The sequence below is a fragment of the Entamoeba dispar genome, genomic scaffold (assembly GCF_000209125.1).
Source record: "Entamoeba dispar SAW760 scf_1105229463011 genomic scaffold, whole genome shotgun sequence".
Classification (NCBI taxonomy): Eukaryota; Evosea; order Mastigamoebida; family Endamoebidae; genus Entamoeba; species Entamoeba dispar.
In genome coordinates, this window is record NW_001855479.1 from 8,666 (window position 1) to 21,264 (window position 12,599).

General features: G+C 18.3%; 3 protein-coding genes across 3 annotated transcripts in view, besides 37 other annotated features; 2 read left to right on the forward strand and 1 right to left on the reverse strand.

The window, feature by feature from the left end:
* Positions 1-89: 89 nt before the first annotated feature.
* Positions 90-284: a microsatellite.
* Positions 174-346: a microsatellite.
* A 41-nt stretch (positions 347-387) lies between these two features.
* Positions 388-493: a microsatellite.
* A 10-nt stretch (positions 494-503) lies between these two features.
* Positions 504-575: a microsatellite.
* Positions 576-641: 66 nt separating this feature from the next.
* Positions 642-805: a microsatellite.
* An 11-nt stretch (positions 806-816) lies between these two features.
* Positions 817-971: a microsatellite.
* Positions 872-969: a microsatellite.
* A 4-nt stretch (positions 972-975) lies between the features above and the next one.
* Positions 976-1,148: a microsatellite.
* A 24-nt stretch (positions 1,149-1,172) lies between these two features.
* Positions 1,173-1,359: a microsatellite.
* A 36-nt stretch (positions 1,360-1,395) lies between these two features.
* Positions 1,396-1,554: a microsatellite.
* Position 1,555: 1 nt separating this feature from the next.
* Positions 1,556-1,706: a microsatellite.
* A 30-nt stretch (positions 1,707-1,736) lies between these two features.
* Positions 1,737-1,923: a microsatellite.
* Positions 1,924-1,925: 2 nt separating this feature from the next.
* Positions 1,926-2,006: a microsatellite.
* Positions 2,007-2,094: a microsatellite.
* Positions 2,095-2,120: 26 nt separating this feature from the next.
* Positions 2,121-2,209: a microsatellite.
* A 10-nt stretch (positions 2,210-2,219) lies between these two features.
* Positions 2,220-2,394: a microsatellite.
* Position 2,395: 1 nt separating this feature from the next.
* Positions 2,396-2,517: a microsatellite.
* Positions 2,518-2,535: 18 nt separating this feature from the next.
* Positions 2,536-2,591: a microsatellite.
* A 107-nt stretch (positions 2,592-2,698) lies between these two features.
* Positions 2,699-2,774: a sequence feature (AT_rich).
* Positions 2,775-2,929: 155 nt separating this feature from the next.
* Positions 2,930-5,287, forward strand: EDI_184910 (uncharacterized protein; the record flags this gene model as incomplete). Its single annotated transcript, XM_001740540.1, has 2 exons — positions 2,930-4,468; positions 4,547-5,287. The coding sequence occupies 2 exons, from the start codon at positions 2,930-2,932 to the stop codon at positions 5,285-5,287; spliced, it is 2,280 nt and encodes a 759-aa protein (XP_001740592.1).
* Positions 3,162-3,190: a sequence feature (AT_rich).
* Positions 5,071-5,245: a microsatellite.
* A 774-nt stretch (positions 5,288-6,061) lies between the features above and the next one.
* Positions 6,062-6,146: a sequence feature (AT_rich).
* Positions 6,147-6,348: 202 nt separating this feature from the next.
* Positions 6,349-6,369: a sequence feature (AT_rich).
* Positions 6,370-6,610: 241 nt separating this feature from the next.
* Positions 6,611-6,634: a sequence feature (AT_rich).
* Positions 6,635-6,759: 125 nt separating this feature from the next.
* Positions 6,760-6,806: a sequence feature (AT_rich).
* Positions 6,807-7,639: a repeat region.
* A 333-nt stretch (positions 7,640-7,972) lies between these two features.
* Positions 7,973-8,052: a microsatellite.
* A 54-nt stretch (positions 8,053-8,106) lies between these two features.
* Positions 8,107-8,160: a sequence feature (AT_rich).
* Positions 8,161-8,350: 190 nt separating this feature from the next.
* Positions 8,351-8,404: a sequence feature (AT_rich).
* A 341-nt stretch (positions 8,405-8,745) lies between these two features.
* Positions 8,746-8,777: a sequence feature (AT_rich).
* Positions 8,778-8,897: 120 nt separating this feature from the next.
* Positions 8,898-9,578: a repeat region.
* Positions 9,493-10,364: a repeat region.
* Positions 10,349-10,872: a repeat region.
* Positions 10,873-10,920: a sequence feature (AT_rich).
* A 57-nt stretch (positions 10,921-10,977) lies between these two features.
* Positions 10,978-11,001: a sequence feature (AT_rich).
* A 605-nt stretch (positions 11,002-11,606) lies between these two features.
* Positions 11,607-11,737: a microsatellite.
* A 97-nt stretch (positions 11,738-11,834) lies between these two features.
* EDI_184920 (calmodulin, putative) lies at positions 11,835-12,275 on the reverse strand (the record flags this gene model as incomplete). The annotated part of the gene is made up of 1 exon (XM_001740541.1): positions 11,835-12,275. One exon carries the CDS (start codon positions 12,273-12,275, stop codon positions 11,835-11,837), a length of 441 nt encoding a protein of 146 aa, XP_001740593.1.
* A 53-nt stretch (positions 12,276-12,328) lies between these two features.
* Positions 12,329-12,377: a microsatellite.
* Positions 12,378-12,517: 140 nt separating this feature from the next.
* EDI_184930 (60S ribosomal protein L10, putative) overlaps positions 12,518-12,599 on the forward strand; it is a gene marked incomplete at both ends in the record, with an annotated part of 700 nt that continues 618 nt past the window's right edge. Inside the window, one exon of the mRNA XM_001740542.1 lies at positions 12,518-12,579. Within this exon, the coding sequence (XP_001740594.1) occupies positions 12,518-12,579 (62 nt within the window). The remainder of the gene's footprint in view (positions 12,580-12,599) is intronic.

Below are 12,599 nucleotides of genomic sequence, written 5' to 3' on the forward strand. Positions count from 1 at the left end.
ATGTTTGTACTATCATTTATTTATCATTATATATGTTGAGTTTATGTGTCTATTTTTATATCATTTTTATATATTATCATGTGTTTATCTTTAACTATTGTGTTTATTTATTAATTGATTAGGATTTCATTTATCATTTAATTTTGATTGTTTTTATATATTATTATATATGATACTTTTATCTTCATTATTCCTATTTTTGTATTTGATATATTTATTCTAGGATTATTTGTTCTTATTCAATTTAATTATTCTTCATCTCTCATTCATTTGTCTTTTTATTTTGTTCATCATTTTCACCTTTCATTTATTTAATATTTTTGTTACTTTTAATAATTTGTATTTTACTTATAAAAATGACTTTTATTTGTTTGGGAGAAGCTAAGAAAAAATGAAAATAAGAGAAAAAGGAAAAGAAATGATGAAAAAGAATGATATAAAATAAAAAAGTGAAATTAAGAAGTAGAAGATGATGAAAAGAATAAAAGTAGAATGTTGAGAATATAAAATGAAAGAAGATAAAAAAGAATAATTCAAAAAGAAATAATACAAGATGAAAATAAAGATGAAATAAATGATGCATTTTTTATTATAGAAATTAGAAATATGCAATAAAAAAGCGTTTAATTTATTGATGCAAATTATTTATCATTATTTTATTTATGCAATTTATTTTATTTATTTTTATTTTTATAATTTTTATTTATATATATTATTTATTATCTTTCTTTTTAATATATTGATTATTTTATTTTATTATTTATTATTCTCTATTCTTTTATTTGTTCATTTTTATTATATTTATGAAATATTTCAATATTATAAAATAATTTTATTGTTTAATTATTTAAATGATTTATATTAAAATGAATTTATTTTATATTTTATTGATTTCTTTTATCTTTATTTTATATTTTAATAATTTCTTTAATATCATCATTTTATATTATTATTATTATTATCTTTATTGTTTCATATTTTTATTATTTATTATTATTATTATATTTTTCATTTCTTATTTTATTTTAATTTATTATTATGTTTATTTATATTTCTTTTCTTTCTTATTATTATTCTTTATTCTTATTATTTCTTTATTTATTAATTTTTCTATTTTATTTATTTTCATTTGATTCTTATTTTCATTTCTTGTTTTGATTATTTTGATTTGATTTAATTTTAATTATTATTATTATTATATTTTTGATTATTAATATTTATTTATCATTTATTTATTATTTGTTTTTATTATTATCATTTGATTTATATTTATTATTTATTTCTTTTATTATCTTTCTTTTCTTTATTCTTTATTATTTATATTATATTCATATTTCTTATTATTTATTTTTGATTTTAAATGATTGTTTCAATATTCATCATTTTATTTATATCTATTATATTAATCTTATATCATTAAATTATATCATTAAATATTGAATAATCAATGTGATATAACAAAATAATTTAATTAATATATCATTATAAAATGAAATGATTAATAAATGATTTCATAATAAATATTAAATTCATGAAATAATGAATAATATAATACAAAATGATAAATAAAAATAAAAATGATAATAATAAATAAATAATAATACAAAATATAAATAATAATAAATATAAAAATGATATAATACAAATATAATAATCAAATTAATATATAAATAAAAATAATTAATAAAAATAAACAAATAATAAAATTGAATATATTTTTTATTAAACAATCGAATAAATAAAATAAATAAAAAATATAAATAATAATAGAATAAGAATAAAAGAAATATATATAATAAATAAAAATAATAAAAACATACATAGAAAAAGAAATAAAAAAATAAAATATAATAAACATAAAATAATAAAAGAATAATAAGAAAAGATAAAATAAATAATAAAAATAAATAAATAATAAAATAATAAACATAATATTTATATTAATAAAATACTAAATGATATAATTAATAAAATCAAATATAACATATATAAATGATAAATATGATAAATAAGAATAAAATAAACACAAAAATAAGAAATAAAATAAATAACAAAAATACAAAAACAAATATATTCAAATAAAAAATAAAATAATATAAACAAGAAGAGAAAAGAAGAAAAATATAATATAATCAATTATAAATATTATATGATTAATATATAATATGTAATATATGATAAATAATAAATAATAAATTCATATGATATAGATAGAAGATATAAAAATAAATAAATAATAATAAATAATAAAGAAATAATAAGAGAAATGATATAATAATAAATAAAATATAGAAATGAAAAGATAAATAAAATCAATATAATATAAATAAAATAATAATAAATATAAAGAGAAAATTGATATAAAATATAAAAATATAATCAAAATGAAAATAAGATAAAGAAATGTATTAATATATAAGAAATTATATATAAATAAAAATATATGAATTTAAATAAAATATAAATAATAAGAATATACAACTAATAAAACATGATAAATATAAAATATATAGATAATATGATGATATATATAATATAAGAATAAAAATAAATATAATAATAAAATACATAAATAACATAATAATAAAAATGTATACTTACATTGAATCAAATATCATTTATGAATTATTTATAATTCATAACAATTTACCATAAAATGATATAAAATATAAACAAGCATATATGAATATAGAATGAGTAATTAATTTACTTTTTATTTTTTATTTTAAGAGCAAAATAATAAAAACTATTATTTTATTGTTTCAAAATATTTTGCCCGAATAATTTAATAAAACGAATGACGCTTAGTATTAAAACAAATGACTTTTATAAGAATTAACCAATTAGAAAAGAAGTAATATTTTTTAAAAAAACCCTATTTTCTGCATTATCCATATTTAAACTACAAAATAAACTTACTATTCATCAAATGTCAAGAGTAGTAATAAAATTCTATTTAAATGGAAAATGTATTTCAACTAAACCAATGAATTCACAAGACAATTTGAAAACAGTTAGAGAGAAATTAAAAGAAAAGATATCTGACTCTCAACAATTTCTATCAAAAGATGGAGATTTAATTGATATAGATGGAGAAGATTCATTTACTGTAGGAGATGTAATTGATTCATCAAGAATAATAAATATCAAAGAAACAGGAGATAAAAAAAGAATAAAATTAAAATTAAATGATGAAATAATTAGCACTGTTCAAGTAGATACTAAAACAAAGATAAGTGATATCAGAAAATCAATTCAAAATATTCTAGAATCTGCACATTTTTATACACTTGATAATGAAATAATTGAAAAAGAAAATGAAGAACAATTTTTAGTAGAAGATATAATAAATAATGATGAAATTAATCTTAAAAATGAGAAAGAAAATACACTAAAAAAGGATATTGTAACTGTTAGAATATATTTAAATGGAAAACCATTAATAAAAAATGAATTCAACAAGAACTCTTCTCTTTCAGATATAAGAAAGAAAATTGAATTTGTAAAACATGTTCCAAAAGAATTTGTATTTGAAGACCAAGAAGGATTTAAAATACTAACTGATAAAGAACAAAAAATAAAATTAACATCTATTCTTTATGATAATAAGATCAATATAACAATAGAAGTGTCTGACACTTCTCTAAATGATACTACAATTATATCTGAACCAAATATTCCAATTAAAGGAAGTAAAAGATTGGAAAATCATGAAAAAGGAAAATTGAAAATATATTTATATCCAAATGAACCATTTAATCCAAAGGATGAAAATGATGCAATTGCTATTTTAGTTGTTGGACAAACAGGAAGTGGTAAAACAACATTATTAAATAGTTTTATAAATGCATTACATGGAATCAAGATAACAGATGATTTTAGATATATAATTATAAATGAAGATAATTTAAAACATAATAGAGATCAATCTAAAAGTCAAACAACCAAAGTATCAATTTATAATATTAAAAGAACAAAAAGAGCGCCACCAATAAAAATAATAGATACACCTGGATTTGGAGATACAAGAGGAATTGAACATGATAAAGAAATTATTAAACAAATCAAAGAAAAATTTGAAACAGAAGTATTAGATTTAAATGCTATTTGTTTTGTTGCAAAATCAAGTAATGCAAGATTAACACTAAATCAGCAGTATATATTTGGGAATATTATTAATTTATTTGGGAAAGATATGAAAAAGAATTTTATTGCAATGCTTACATTCTGTGATGGTAAAACACCACAAGTTATTAATGCACTACAATCGCAAGATTGTATTTTCAGTACAATTATTCCATACATAGATAAACCATGGTATTTAAAATTCAATAATTCAGCTATTTATTCAGATAATACTGAAGATTTATTTACACAAATGTTTTGGAAATTAGGTATGAAAAGTTTTGATGAATTTATTGAAAAATTAATAAAATTACCAAGAAAATCATTAGAAAAATCCAGAGAAGTTTTAAAGAGAAGAGAATAAATTAATACCCAAATTGAAGGATTGAGGATATCATTAAATAAAGGTTTGACAAAAAAGAATGAAATAGAACATTATTGTGAACAGTTCTATTTGAATCGTGATAAAGTTAATAATAATCAAAATTTTACTTTTCCTGTAAACATAATAGTACAAAAAAAGGTTGACTTAAAAAGAGGAGAGTATGTAACTAATTGTTTAGTATGTAATAGAACATGTCATTATCCATGTTATATTGAAGGAGATATTAAAAAACGTTGTTATTGCATTGGTGATAATGAATGTTGTAATGTATGTAAATGTCATTATACACATCATGCAAACTCATCATACAGATTTGAGTATATAACAGAAACAAAACAACAAACAGCACAAGAAATATTTGAAAGATATAATGAAGGTAAAGAAGGTGTGGCTAGTGCAGAAAATTTGTTAAAAAAGTTAGAAGAAGAATATTATAAAATTCAAATGGATTGTTATGATAAAGAAGTAGAAATTATAGAATGTATTAATAGATTATCATCAATTGCATTAAATGGTAAAATTAATAGTTCTAATGAATATTTAGATTTATTAATTGAATCAGAAAATGAAGAAAAGAAAACAGGATATAAAGAAAGAATTGAAGGATATAAAGAACTAAAACAAACAAATCAAATAATAGATGATGTTATGAAAAATTCAATAACAAAAAAGAGTAAGGAAGAAATTATGAATGAACTTAAACAAAGAAAGAATGACATAAAAGAAGGACAAAAATCAACATTAGATAAAAATTGTTCAGAATGTGTTATTTGCTGAAGACAAATAATTAAATGGAAGTTTTAATTAATTGGTTTAGTTTAATTCATCAAATATCTTCATTATAAATGAAATATATAATATCATTTATTATCTTATTTGTAATGTTATCATTATAGTTGTAGAGTTAAATATTAGTTTCATTTTATCTTTTTAAGTGTTAATTAATGATTAAATCATCAATAAGTATCATACCGATATTATTTAAACTTATTTACTCTTAAATTTCTCATTTTTCTTGAAGTATTTTGTATTTATTTAATTTGTGTAACTAGTTGAGATGTGTTGATATTGTACAATTACAATATCAATGAATATGATTTGTTGTTAATGAAATGTAATTGATTATGTAATAATTAAACTCTGTATTTAATTCATAAAACAACAAACTCTCTATTTGATTGTTGTGTGATATGAACAAACATATGTGATATATACACATTTTCTCATTGATTTTCTGATTCAATAACATTATGTTGATATTCATTCTCATTATTTCTCTATTTGCTTGATAAATTCATAAATAACCATTGAACAATTTATCTTGAATTTTATCAAATAACTCTACTAAATGACATTACCATTTGAATAACACTCTTTTTTATTCACTGATTTTCTCTTTTATATACTTTTTATTTATTTTTCTTTTCTTAATGAATCAGTGTTTATTCTAATTGGATTTCGTTATTTGTTTTTAGTTGTTTAGTAGACTAACCAAGACAATAAATTACAAAGAATATAAATATGATATTCTCATTAACTAATTTTTAGTTCTTTTTTATTTTTTTAATATAACAAATAAATGAAATATAATTTAAAATATTTAATTAAATTGAAATAAATAGAAATATTATTTATTGTTTCTTTGAATAATACAACTTCACATAAATAATTTAATTGTCATGCTTGTTTCATAATACTTTAATCAAAATGTGATTTCATTTATTTATAATTTGATTTATCTTGTTAAGGTTTGTATCAAAATCTGATTATTATTGACATGAAGTAAATTTAAAAGATAAGGTGTGTTCATAAAAGAGTATTAGAATATGTAGAAATTCTTTATAATTTATTTTAAATTACTTGGTATTTATATTATGTAGTTTTTCATGTTTTAAATTTCTTTAAATTAGTATAAATAAAAACAAATGAATTCTTTCCTATATTATTATTTATCATTTATTCATTTAAATTGGTTGTTCAACTCTTTCTTTATTTTCAAATCCATAATTCAAGTATTACAATAATATTGAATATTGTAAATAAAATAATTCCTATTTTTTTCAATCTCTTTTATTTCATTCATCTTTGTTTCTTTTCTTGTTAATAATTATATTTTATTTATTTGAAGAATCACAGAATCTCTAATCTTTAATAGGTTTCATATTTTTAATGTTTATCATTGATATAATATGATTTATTTTGTGGTATATTTATTGAGATTGTATTTTATCAATTCATTATTCTTTATCTTATTTTTATTTGTTATTTAAATAACATAAATAAAGTATTTTTAAATAAAAATCAATAAATTAAGTATTAATACAATTTGTATTTATTATTCTTGAATCAGAGGAGATTAATCAAATCATTAGTTTTCATCATGTATTTCAACAGTATATGTTTGGTTGTGGTCTCCACAATGTTCACTGACATCAATCATGTTTTTAATTACAAGGTTTTTGATTTCTTTTATAATGTTAATTTCATTTTTTTAATTATTTAATTAATTTAATACTTCGGCATTATTAATTAATTTATTGAAATTGCTACTGTATTTATTTTGATACCCTTTATTTTCTATATTTTAATTATCATATTTTTTTTAATTCTTATATATTTCTTTTCTTCCAATAGGCTCCATTAATATTGTGATCTACCACATAGTCATATCAAATATTAGACCAGTTTTATTCTTTTTGTCTAGTACATATATATCTGGTATTTTATGATATTGTCCATCAATTTTTGGCATATTTATTTGTTTAATATCATAATAATATCATTGTATTAGAACACTGTTTTATATGAGGATTTTTTTATATTGATTATTTAATGTATATTTTATTATTATTTAATACGATAATACAAATATTGTCATGTTTTTCAATTTATGATTTTTATGAATAATACAAAATAATAGAATGTGTCATATTGTTGATATATTGTATTTACAAAGTGTGCCGTTTTCAATCATTTTTAATATTTTATTTTTTCTATACACATTGAATATTATTCTATCTTGTATTTTAGTTAATTGAAGAAATGTATTCTTTTTAATATTGATTGACTTTAATTTATTGTTTATATTTGTTTTATCTATAAATTTTGATTCAATCAATATTCTAAAATAGGTCACGAAATTATGCATTTTATTCATATTCATCATTATATTATTATATTGATTTGTGATGTTGTTAATTATTTCATAATTGGTGTCTAAATGTAATGAATGTATTCATTGTTTGTTTAAAACATGATGTTTATGTTTGATATATCATTGAAATGAATTATCATGTTGCAAAATATTTCTTGTTAAATGTTTAAAAGGTAAAAAAAAAAAAATAGTAGAAAATATTATTAGATGAAAATATTTGTGATTAAATATGAGAATAACATATTTGTAAATTATTAGTTATATCTTTCTACTTCGTTTTCTGTATTAAATGAATATATCTGTTGATGAAATTGAAATTGAATAAAATAAATATAAAATGAAAATGATAAAAGAAAGAATAAAGAAAATAATAAGAAAATAAATATAATGATTAATGATAAAATTAATGAGTTATTATCATGAATGAAAGTTGAAGATAAACATTAAATTCATTATTATTATTTATAAATGTTTAATTTATAATACATATTAAATAGTCACTCTTCATTCTGTATTATTGTGTTGATGTTTAAATTATTCAATTTGTTATTATCATATCATCATTTCATTGATACTTCTTATGTATTATCTTTTTATTTGTTTCATCATTTATCTCTTGTTTGATATGATAATATAAATAATTTACATTGTATATTATCATCATTCATCATTGATAATCATCTATGATATAATTTAATTTTCATATCAATAATTATATCATTTAAATAAATAAATAATAACATCTAATAACATATCATTATGACATCTCATCAGTATGATAAATGAAATGTAACATATTTAATCATTAATAACAATACGATGGATATTCATATTTATATAATCATTGTTATTCATAACTAACATTATAAATTTGAATTAACATAATGTTCTTCTTTATTACATTTCATAATGATATTTTCACATTAAAATAGAATTGAAGGTAAATGAAATGAAATAAAGAATAATATAAAATGAACACAAATATGAATGAATATACTCAACAAGTCAAGATATATCATACTCAATACAACAAGAATTACAAAATGTCGACTGATTGTTATAGAATTTGTATTTTACCTACTTTTTATTTTAATTTATATTTTATAATTTTAAGAGAAAATAATAGAAAACAGAATAATCTAATATTCAAAAAATATATTACACTATTTTCATTTGAGCATTTTATTTAAATGCATAATTTCTTCGCTTATTTTGGTTCCCTCTAAAATATTAATTTATTGATGTATTTGTTTGTTATTATTTTATTTATTTTTATTATTTCTTTTTATTTTCAATTATTTCTTTTATTATTTATTTTATTTCTGTTTCTTTAATTTTATGTTTTATTATTTTTTATTTATATTCATTATTCATTTCTTTGAATATTGTCTATTTAATATATTATTATTTCATTCTTGTATAATATTACATTACTATTCTAATTATTTCATTATCATATTCATTATTCATGTTTATTATTCATTATTTCTTTTATATTGATATATAGATTGTATTTAGAATTACCAACAATAATATATTTATATTTATTATTTATTTTATTATCTCGATTTCAATTCTATATAAATTACATTCTATTTTTATTACTGATAAATATGTGAAGATATTAATTAACTCATTATTAATTATTGTAATATATCTTATATTATTACTTTCTTCATAATTTATTTATTCAATTTTCTTCATTATCTTTTATTTGATGATTTTATAATTAAATATATTATTAATTTCATCTGATTATCATACATTTAAATATTTATACAATTTATCTATTGTGATATTTTCATTTCAAGATGATATTTGATTAATATTATTTATTTCTTGTTTTATTTTCATTTCTTTATTTAATTTATTATTTATTTAATTTATATGTTAATTATTCTCATTTATTCATTATATAATATATGATTTATATTATTGAACTTATATTCATTGATTTGATAAATTATATTTATTTTGATGATGATAGAGATTGTAATGAATCATAATGTAAAATTAATCATTTTAATATATCATTTATATTCATTATATTTATATCATATTTATCATATTTATCATATTTATCATATTCATTATATTTTATATATTATTTATGTTGATTTATTCTATATTAAATTATTTTAATATTTATATTACTTATTCATGACTCACTGAGTCATATAATTTATTAATATCATAATATGAATTTATATATTTTGTATTTATCTTCTTTTTGTTGATTTAATATATAACTATTAATTATTCATTCTTTATTATCCAGAAATTATAATTTACATTACATTTGATTTTTATTAATTTTAAATGATTCATTATTCATATTAATTATATTATGAATATTATATTTTAATAATGATATAAATATTTTCATAAATACATTATACAACTAATATGATGATAATTAATAACATTGTTCATTCACTTCATTTGTTGATTAATATTATTCTTCAATTTACTATATTTAATTTGGTGAATTCATTGAAATTTAATTATTCATTAATATATTAAGAATATACTCTCTTGATGTTGATATTCTCTTCAATTAATATAAATATATAATATCAATTCATAGTGATTTCCAGTTATTTATTTTCATCATAATTAAATTTAAATTATCCATTGTGATGATGATATTATCATAATTTCTGTATCTTTCATTCTAAATTATAATTTGATTTATTTTCATTTATTTTAATTGATTAATGATAATATTAAGATATTCATTATCATGTCAATAGAATTATTTTCATATTGAAGTTTTTTATTATTGAATTACACTTTTTTTTCTATGATTGAGTTCACTTTCATTTTAATATGTATTTTAGTTGTTTATTTTATTTTATGTGACTTTTTAATATCATTAATGTATTCTTTATCATTATTTACATTATTATTTATTACTTTTATTATGCTTTCTATTTCTTATTTTCTTATTTTCTTATTTAATTTCTTATTTAACAAATTAATTCAAAACAATACAAAATATCAATTAAAATTCTATTTGTTTGATTTATTGTGTTTTATTTTATTATTGATTGATTATCATTTCTTTTTTTTTGATATCAATGTTTTGTTATTTTATTTCTAATATTATCTTTTTCATAATGTATTTTGTTCATTTATATTGTCCATGATGATGATGTTCTCAATATTGGTTGTGTATTTATCATTATGTTATTGTTTTCTTCTTGTCAATTATTAATATTATTCGAATATAAAAATAAATTATATTTCTTTTTTACTATCTCATTCTTTAATTCTACTTGATTTTCATCTTTCGTCTTATTGAATCATTTTCTTTTTTAATTAATTTATTTTTATTGATCCATGTTTTTATTCACTTAATACAATAATTATCAATGCTCAAATGTTGAACTATATTGTTATCATTTAATTGAAACGCTTAAGGTGATTACTACAAGAGTGTTGATTGTCTATGATTATTTAACAGAATTATTGATTGTTCAACTATTTTTATTTTTTTGTTCTTTTATTTCTCTTCTTATTATGTTCTTTTTCGGCTTCAGATTACAGCCCACTTAATGTTTTAATATATTGGCAATACTCAATCCTTCAATAAAACACAATAACAAAAAATTTCATTAAAACTCTTCTCTTCTTTAAAATCCTCTTTTTTGTTCATTTGAATAATCAAAAACAAAACTACAAAAAATTTATAACAAGGTACTCGATTCATTACTCCAGCAATATTACATGCCCATCTTTCTTCTGTTCCAATGTCTTCTCTTGAAGTTATAGTTAATGGTGTTTCCAGTTTTCATTCTGAACCATTGTGGGACGCCTCTGTTTTGGTGAATTTTCTTACCAAGTTTTAATTTGTATGAGAAACCCTTGTGTCCAGTCATTGACCTTGTTACTTTCTATTTTGAAGTTCTTCTCTCTCAGTCCTTTCATTCTTTCTTTTAGTTATTAATTTATTATTACTTTTTATTATTTATTATTAGGTTTTCCATATTTAATTATCACTTATTATAATTATATTATTAAAATATATTTATAATAATAACATTTTTTTATCAGACTTATTTATGTTATTAAAATCAATAAATTTTTTTGAAATAACAAAAAATATGCTATAACAACAAAATAAACAAAAAATGAAGATAACGTTGATAAAGAAGTACAACAAATGAATTATTTACTTTCAAACACATGATCAATAAATCTCTTAATATCAATGCACCCTTCTTTATTTAATCCTATATCTTTAACTAACTCATCAGCTTCATCTTCAGAAACTCGTTCTCCAAATTCCATCATCATTGCTTTAAATTCATCAACAGTAATAGTAGTTTTCCCTGGTCCAAAAAATGTATCAAATGCTTTTTGGATTTCTTCAACACTATCTGGTTCTTGAAGTTTTTGAGCGAGTAGTGCCAAGTATGTTGCTTCATCAAGTTTATCACTTCCATGGATTTGTTGCATTTGATAGATTTCTACGTCTGTAGTATTTCTTCCCATTCCTCTCAATATTTGACCTAATTCTTCGAACGTGATTTGTCCATCTTTGTCTTTATCGTAATGTTTGAATGTAGCTTTAAACTTCTTCTTTTGCTCTTCAGTGAGAGAAGACATAAGATTAAAGAGTTCTATTAAAACTCTTTATCTGATTCACAGAAAAAAGTGTTTTTTGAATTTTATTGATATTTTAATTTATGTTTTTTATTTTTATTTTTAAAAATTTCTAAATATAGAACAAAAACACATCAAACAACATCGAATAGGACCAGTTAGACGGAAAGAAGAAGGAAAAAAACGGGATAGTAACGATTAGAGGATCTTATAAAAATGAACTAACCCTGGCAGATTGTTATAAAATGGGAAGAAGACCAGGAAGATGTTATAGACTTGTTAGAGGACACCCATACCCAAAATCAAAGTACTGCCGTGGTGTCCCAG